The sequence below is a fragment of the Chanos chanos genome, chromosome 4 (genome assembly GCF_902362185.1).
Source record: "Chanos chanos chromosome 4, fChaCha1.1, whole genome shotgun sequence".
NCBI classification, from domain to species: Eukaryota; Metazoa; Chordata; class Actinopteri; order Gonorynchiformes; family Chanidae; genus Chanos; species Chanos chanos.
The window spans coordinates 5,272,594-5,281,470 of NC_044498.1; the positions used below are offsets into that span (position 1 = coordinate 5,272,594).

General features: G+C 42.9%; 1 protein-coding gene across 1 annotated transcript in view; it reads right to left on the reverse strand.

Annotated features, from left to right (window-relative positions):
- Nucleotides 1-5,729: 5,729 nt before the first annotated feature.
- foxo3b (forkhead box O3b) overlaps nucleotides 5,730-8,877 on the reverse strand; it is a 25,692-nt gene continuing 22,544 nt past the window's right edge. The window contains 3 exon segments of the mRNA XM_030771928.1: nucleotides 5,730-5,776; nucleotides 6,935-7,708; nucleotides 7,710-8,416. Of these exon segments, the coding sequence (XP_030627788.1) occupies nucleotides 6,949-7,708; nucleotides 7,710-8,416 (1,467 nt within the window). The 3' untranslated portion in view covers nucleotides 5,730-5,776; nucleotides 6,935-6,948.

Below are 8,877 nucleotides of genomic sequence, written 5' to 3' on the forward strand. Positions count from 1 at the left end.
GTTTATCTCTGACACTGGTTTATGAACTTATTCGGTTATTTAAGGGGTTTTTTTTTTGTCTTTTTACCACCTCTGTGTGTTGCGTGTACTCGTTCACACCTTTTTTTCTCTTGTTTTGTCCCAGCTTCTCTTTCCTCACACCTTTTCGAGCGAAACCAGAGAGAGGAAGCAAATATATCAGACTGCAGGGTCGTTCTGAAGTGTCAATTTATTCACGTTCTATGAGAGAGAGAGAGAGAGAGAGAGAGAGAGAGAGAGCGGAGAGATGCGCTTATGTGTACAGAGAAGGTGATGAGTCAAAAACAGACAACAAGCCGTCAGCATTGTGCATTTCGAGACCTACGTTTCCTGAGGTTGTTGACCAATATCTGAAGGGTGTCAGGAGGAGTGAATCAGAAAATTTGATGGGATTTGATACATGTGGGTGTGGCCACCGTGAGTGAAAGGTGAGGTTCTGCTTTGACTGCGCAGTGTGTCTCTGCAGCTGACGTCACCTTCGGTTCTATCTCAGTTTTTCTTTCACACTCCTGCACGGTGCAAATCACATTGAGAGTAAGGGATTTGGGGTGGGGAAAAAGAGAGAGAAAGAAAGAGAATGACAGGGAGAAAGAAAGAAAGACAGGGTAGATGAGTAAAATTACATTGCGTCTTACCTCGGTGAGTGTGCTTGTCCTTGAGAAATGGACACAAGATGGTTTTACACTGGCAGTGTCATTAACTAGAACTTTGTGTGCGTGTGTGTGTGTGCGTGTGTGTGTGTGTGCGAGAGAGAGAGTGTTTGAGTGTATGCATACGTGTGTATTGGTGCTGATTTCACTCACTCATGTCCTGTGTAATAAAGCCAAATTGTGCTTGTGGTAACAGATCCCGGGGTTCCTGTACTTCATGCTGTACTGGAACAGATCATGTTGTTCAGACACATGAGCTGTACTAGTACACAGGGTATGAGCTCTCCAGCGTTTTCCCTGTCTGTCTGACTCTCTTTCTCTCTCTCACACACACACACACACACACACACACACACAATCCACTGCCACTCCTTAACCTCCCAGACAGATTTGTTCCCATTCTAATTCACAAGCGGCTGTTTCCAGGGAAATATTGCCATTGTAATGGGGACCTATCACTATGGCACATTTTAATTAAACTATTCAGAAGAATTTGCATTTTAAAATTGGAGCTTTAAAACGATATCCGTCGGAGAGGAGACACAGAGATGAATCAGCCCTGAAGCAGACTGGTTTAACTGGTTAGCGACATGGTCATATGGGCTTAAAGCAGTGACTAATTCCATGTTATGTATTGATTTGCCACTTCTGACTTACACGTAGAGGCAGAAAAAACTGGTTTGTGGACCAGGTCAGGCGTTTGGTTGAGAAAATGTCATCATAATCGACATGGCAGTGTTAGCAGTGAGTGAAACAGTCTCTTACAAACACAGACCTCTTCACCATGTCCCTTTTTTTCAGAATCAGTTTCTTCTGTGAACATAAAAAATAAAGGCTGATCTACCCCACTAAGGCCTGTTCTTAATTCCATATTTACACCTGAATACCATGATACCTTTGCTTGAATTTCAGAGCAATTGTTTACTGTTGCTTCTATTACTTTATTGCTCTGAAATTCAAGCAAAGGTATTATGTGTGTATATATATATATATATATATATATACCAATTATATATATTTACATTTTTTTTTAAATCGCGATTTGTGGTTATTCAATTTGGTCTGACTCCTGATTCCACAGTGTGCAAATGCAAACAGCTGATCACAAGTACCCTACCTGTGTCAACCTCATATCTGGGCTTGCACAACAAACACCACACCCTTAAACACACACACACCAACACATTTAAACCCCTTGTATTGTCATAACGTCAAGGCCGTCCTTAGACTTATGTAACACACATTGGCCTTTGGTCTGACTGAAATGTGTGCTGGAATGCGGGGATTACCAGTGATACAGCACTTCATCCGTCACTCGGAACGTCTGCGCTCTCTTCCTGGGTGTGTGTGTATGTGTGTGTGTGTGTGTGTGTGTGTGTGTGTGTGTGTGTGACAACCATTCTCAGAACTGTCCCAGTATTGTCACAAGTGCACTTGGACTGTTGACAGATACTTCAAAATATTTTGGCGTTACCTTAATGCTGTGGTTCTTCAAGTTTTGTAAATTATAATCGCAAATTATAATAATCATTATTATAATTATTACTGTAATCATAATTATAATTTTTTCAAAATAAGAAGTACAACAGCGTCAAGGCACCGTTTACTCTGTTGATTGAAAGAGAGCAAGGTGACAGGGAAAAGCAGCGCTGAAGGGGATTGGAACAGGGCCGAGTCGTTCAGGTGCTTTGGTCACTTGTTCGACCGAATTCCGCAGACAAGAACCTGAGCGCAGACAGACTCAAAGCTCAATCAGACTTTATTTACATGCTCACCATTTCCTATACAAACTAGATTACAATTCATGATAGAGTACACAGGGGAGAAAAAAAAAAATACCAACTAACATCAAGTCGAGAGAGGTCATTTAACTACAGGAGGTGAAAATGTCAAAGGGAGGGAGGGAGGGAGGGAGGGAGGGAGGTGTTTTGAACGGGGAGGCGTCAAATGTTCACACAGTGGTACTTTCTGTTTCGTTTTTTTTCCCTCTGTATCGTTAAGTTTTGAATGTGGACATACATCATGTTGTGTCTGAGACTGTCAAGGGAGTGATCTCAGAATCACAAAAACTGATTTTTAGTTTTAACTGATTTTTAGTTTCTCTGGCTTGAAGAAACCGATGTGGTATATCATTATATTTTTGTTGTGATTATTTTTTGACAGTTTTATGAGAAAAGATGACTGGTTGCTTTAGGGGCTGTAGTCTTATGTAACTGTGCTATGTAACTTTTTGTTTTAAGTAGCTGTCACTTAAGTGTAGTTACTACAGACTTTTCAGGGGTTTTTTTTTTGTTTGTTTGTTTGTTTGTTTGTTTTGTTTTGTTTTTTTGGTCAAGGATGAAAAATGGACCCTTTTCTTTGAACCAATCTGTCAGTTACATTAGAGACACCTTCAGAATTAAGTAGCTGTGGGCAAGACACTAATACCTTAGAGGGATGTGTGTGTGTGTGTGTGTGTGTGTGTTAGGGTGGGGAAGGGGGGGGGGGGGGCAGGAACCAAACCTCCAATGGTATCATAAGATCTTACCACCCAGCCATCCACAATCAAATTTCAAGTTCATAGCACTCCACATTATGCTGCTCTTATTCATCATTCAGCCCCTGCATTCACTCAGCACTCACGATGCCTCTTTAATGGAGTTTAGGTGAATATATGTAATAGTCCAGGTTAAGAGGCAGCCTTTAGCCTGGGCTGGGCAGCCCTGTTAACAGTTACATACTCTTTAATACACTAACCTTCAAAGGTAACTGGAACAGCATCATCATACAAAGCACATGAGTTATACCATGATGTTTACATACACACACACTCTCTTTCTCACACACATGCACCAATCACACACACACATACACACACACACACACACACACATATATATGCATTTCACATGATGCATATGTATATTTACATATGTGCATACAAGGATGTATGCCATGAAGTATTACATGCTCTCAGGGAGAGAAAAGCAAAAAACAAAATCATTAATACCGAGCATTGTGGGAAATGGAGTTCTGGACTTTTTTTTTTTTTTTTTCAAATGTGTGGGTATGCCAAAGTGTTTGATGGATCACATTTGAAAAGAGAGAACGAAAAGAGAGAAATAACAACCACATCAACAATGAAAACAACCAAAGAAAAAACAAGCAACACAGAGGGAAAATCCAGTTGTTCCTCTGTTATGCTTCAAAATATGGTAGCTCGTTTTAAAGTGTCCAAACAATAATGTTTCTGTTTTTTGTGTTTTTGTTTTTTTATGTATTTTTTTGTTTTCTTTTTTTGTTTGTTTTTGTTTTTTTGTTTGTTACAAAGAAATTTTATACAACCAGGTTGGATCAAGATGTGGGCCCATTGTAGCCATGGCAACCCCTGTCTCCCCTGAGCAATGGTAATACAGTTTGCATATGGGAATAATACCCTGACCTTCACTGTCTCGCTCTCTGTGTATGTGTGTGTGTGTGTGTGTGTGTGTGTCTTCTTCCTAAATTTTGGCTGCCAGTATCTCCTACATGTTTCAAGTAATTTGGCAAACATACAAAAGATAGCTTATTTTGTTTTTGTTTGTTTTTTGTTATTGTTTGTTTGTTTGTTTGTTTTCTTTTTTTTGCTCAGTAAAATGGCTTCCGAAGGGAAGTCTTGTCCTCACCGACCTGCACTGCTGCCCCATTTGTCTAATCACTAACGCTAATCTTTAATGCTACGTCCTCCTAGCGTTAAGAGACGTGAAAGATCTCAAATAAAGATGGACAGGACTCAACACTGATTATTTAGCACCTGGTATGGTGTGGAAATGTTCACAAAGCTAGCAGATTTTTTGTTTTATTATTATTTATTTATTTGGCTACATTTATACGCACAAGTCCCAACATGTCTTTGCTGGCTAAATGCGGTGCCTGGCCCTGCTCAGCATTCACAAGAGAACCAAGACAGATTTCACTTTTACTTTCTTTCTTTTTTTTTTTTTTTCAGTTACAGTACACACATTTTATCATCTATTATATTCAGCTAGAATAATGTATTACTTCCATGTGGTTATAACTAGATTCAAAATCGCAAACTAATCAACATTATGAAATAAAAATGCAAAACGTTTGAAGTGCACAAACTTTTGAAACCTGAATACACTTTTCTGTCGTTGTTGTTGTGACAAAGCAGGGTGTTTGGGTTGGAGGGCTGACATCTCTCTTTCTCTCCCATTTTCTTTCGGTCTTAAACAATACTTACACAGAGAAATTGGTTTGAGGATGAGGGTGGTAACCAATGTTTAACTTAAAACCAACGGTAAACCCAGAGATGTACACCAGCTCCTAAAACAGGATTTCTCAGTTTGATAAATTTAAGTCGAAGTTGGAAAGCCAAGGTGACCGTCCCAATAGGAATAGGTCTTAAGCCTCTTCCTAACGGGCAGTTTTGACTTTTGCTTGCATTTTACCAAACCCGTAATTCCTGCTTTGTAATATAATATGTCCCTCCCCACACAAGGAAACTATTACATCAAGAAAATATTACATCAGATTAACATCAGATTAACATATCACTTTCTGTTTGTTTGTTTGTTTTTGTTTTTGTATTTGTTTTTAACAAAAAAAAAGTTTGAAAGCACATCTGCAAGTCCCCCCCCCCCCCCCCTCCCATTGTCCCTGTCTTTTCCATCTCTATACACAGTACATTTGTCTTAGGGATCAGAACAAGGTCATCTTTCCGCATCAGATTTTTTTTCTTTTCCAGAGGAAGATTGCATAATTATATGAGAAGTTCACTGGTACATTTCATTTCCTCACACTTTTTTTTTCGAATTCATTGGGAGGGGGGATCCGAAAGACTGGGAACAGACCTCCGCGTGGGTGGTGTTGTCATCTGTGTGTGTGTGTGTGTGTGGACACGGTGTGTTTGCAGACCTGAAGGAAAGACTCTTCTAGAAAGTTCCATTCCTTGAGCACCAGCGAGCCAATACGTGGTTCTTGCAGCAGGTTTGGCAAAGGATGGTGTATATCTGTGCTGGATGGATTTGTTTTGTTTGTTTCGTGTTGGTTGGTTTGTTTTTGTTTCTGTTTCTGCTAGTCTGTTTTGTTTTGTTTTTTTTTTTTGCACCAATGTTGTCAGCCTGGATCTGAAAGTAGAGGAAAGGTGTCAGTCAGATTAATCAAGTCAATTCCGACAGCAGTTTAACAGCCTGTCTGCCAATAGTGAAACATACAATTTGTCTTTATATAAATGATTACAAACACCATTGTAAGTAGTTCTATGCTTCTTCAGTGTAAGTAGTTCTGTTTGTTGATTGGATTTGTTGGGTGGTTCTGTACTTTGCTTTACAAGTTGCTTTGCACGTTTGTGTTTTACACAGCTGTTTCTCTCTTCTTTTATGTAATCCTTTTAAAATTCTGATCTCATCTTCATTATGTGGCGGTTGATAAGTCAACCAAGCTTGTCTCTAAAATTACTGGTATCAACATCTTTCGTTAAAAAAAAAAAAAAAAAAGAAAAGAAAAGAAAAAAAGATAAAGACTTCTCGCAGTCACCAATAATGGTAATGAGAAACATTGCTACAACGGTTTACTATTATCAGATTTTGCCCCGGAGTGTAAGACTCTGCCTCGAATCTGCGGAGCATGCCTTGTATGAGGCGGATCGATGAAAATGCGAACGCAACACGATATGGATCGTGGCGATGAATAATGACATGCAAATGACTGTCTGGCACCTGTGTTGCAGTTGGTTACAGAGGTTCAGACTGTGATCGGTACTGGAAGTGAAACGTGGGGTAAATGGCTTTCTGTGTCAAAGCCTACATGACAGTGGACATCTGTGCTTTTTCTGTACTTTGTGAAACTAAAAGTTTAATTCATTAAATAAAAAATAAATAACATAGAAATCTATTCTTAAGGAGATAAGGCATAGGTTTTAGTTTAAAAAAGATCAGAAATATATTCTTATTCTTTAAAAGCTTTCCAAAATGTAGTATTTTATTTAATATTGTTATGATAATGGCACGTTTTCTTGAGAGTATGTTGAATTACATTCTGTATGAGCTCTGAGGAAAAAAATGCATTTGCATTTCTCACCAAACCCTCAGTGATTCATTTTCTCATTCAGTGTATTATGTGTTCACTGGACAAAGAGCAGTTACTTAGGAAAACTACCTTTTGGATGTAACCCAACATTTCATCCTGTGTCAGTTTTGAATAAACCTGAGAATAGGAGGGTTGGAAAGAAGACACCTTTCTAACTGTCAGAGGTAAATCTAAAAGCGGATCCGTTTTGGCCTCACCTCCTCCGCTGTTCTCAGCCGGGGACCCAGCTCTGACTCGGCTGTTTGGCTCCTGTGAAGTTGCCGACAGGGTTGAGGTTGACCGCGTTCTGCGCTGACACCAGAGCGTCAAAGTTAAAATCCAGTCCGTCTGCGTCCATCAGCTCGGAGCGGATGATCGAGTCCACGTCACAGTCCAGGCTCCCGTTAAACATGTCCAGGTCCAAGTCCGACGGAAACCGATCCGGACCCGCGGACGGGACGCAGATCCCCATGGTGCCCCCGATGCTTCCGTTCAGTCCGGGGAAGAGGGTGATGTCACTCGACAACATGGAGGACTGCTGCTGGAGGTGCTGCTTCGCAGAGGCCAGGTTGTTAACGTCGTTGGCCAGGCTGAGTGGTCCATTGATGGGCAAGGACTGCAGCAAACCCTGGTTGTTGGAGCCTTGGTGGTGGCTCTGGAGCATGTTGCCTTGGCCGTTGAGACCGGCACTAAACGAAGACATCATGGGGTCGTTTCGGAGCATGATCCCGTTACGGAGACGGGAACCCTGCGAGGTGACGGCCGTGCTCGCCTGCGATATCAGTGGGTCGGATTGCGTCATCATGACGTCGCTGTGACTGGGCGAGTCCAGCGGGTCGGAGTTCAGAAGCTCCTGCAGAGTGGCGTTCCCAAAACGAGAGATGCTCGAGAACGACGTCTGCTTGTTCTCCTGGATGGTCTGCATGGGAGCCTGACGGAGCCCTCCCGCCGACGGCCCGAATATTGAATTGCTGAACCCGCTGGAGTTTCCCGCCCCCGCCCGGAGACGAAGAGGACGAATTCGTGGAGGAAGTCGAGGCTTTCGAGCCGAAGGGGAAGGCGGGACCTCTTTGATTGGCCGGAGTTTGTGACGGCTGGGCCAGAGTAATGTTGTCCATCAGAAGCTCATCCATGAGGTTGTCAGCCAGGCCGTCGTTGAGGTTCATGGTGCCCGCCAGGTCTGCTAGCCGCGGGAGCTCGCCTGGGCAAGGTTTTGAGGATGAGGACGAGGACGAGGGAGGGGACAGGCTGCTGGGGCTCGAGTAGAGCATCGGCGAGAGGGGCGGGCACACCTCGTCGTCTGGGACCTCGTCGTCAGGGTTAGCCAGTATGGGCGACAGGCGGCCGCTCAGCGTGCTCGCGTTGGAGTTTGTTCGCGATCGGAAATCGGTCCAGCAGGAGTCCAGTTCATCGCTGCTGCGTGACGTCGGGCTTCCCGGCCACTTGGAGAGTCCCCCTGCGGAGGCGCTGTCAAGCCCCGCCTCCTGGGCGGCTTGCAGCGCCGCCTTCTTTTTCGCCGCTCTGCCCCTCGCGCTCTTGGTGTACTTGTTGCCGTTGTCCATGGAGACGGCCCGTCGCCGTGGCGCCTTTCCGCCACGCCCTCCTTCGGGGTTTATCATCCACCAGGAACTCTTTCCCGTTCCCTCGTTCTGAACACGGATGAAGCGGCTGTGTAGAGACAAGTTGTGCCTGATGGAGTTCTGCAAAGAGAAGAGAGGCGATTACCGTGTGAATGGATTTGATTGCGACAATGTTTAAGACTGACATAAACAGTAAGGTAGCACACGCAGTCGGGTCCATTTAAATGACCTCTGATTACAGTCTTGTGTGCTGCAATACGTTTTATAATCATTAAGCTTTGATTATCCATTCTTCTGTGCTTAACCTTTTTATACAGGAATGTTTTATATGATCGCACCGACCCTGCCTGCAAGTGTTGAAATCCCTGATTCGGGGTGGGGGGGGGGGGGGGTTGTGTTTTTTTTTTTTTTTTTGACAAACAAATAGAATGCGATATTTCTTTATTGTCCTAATCTGTATCTGTCTTGTCCCTTGCTGAATTGCTATAGCTCTGTAACTGCACATCCCAGAGTGTAGTTTATGTGTCATCGTCAACTGGATACACACCAGCTTTGTGGGGACCTGTGGCTAAGTTTGTGTT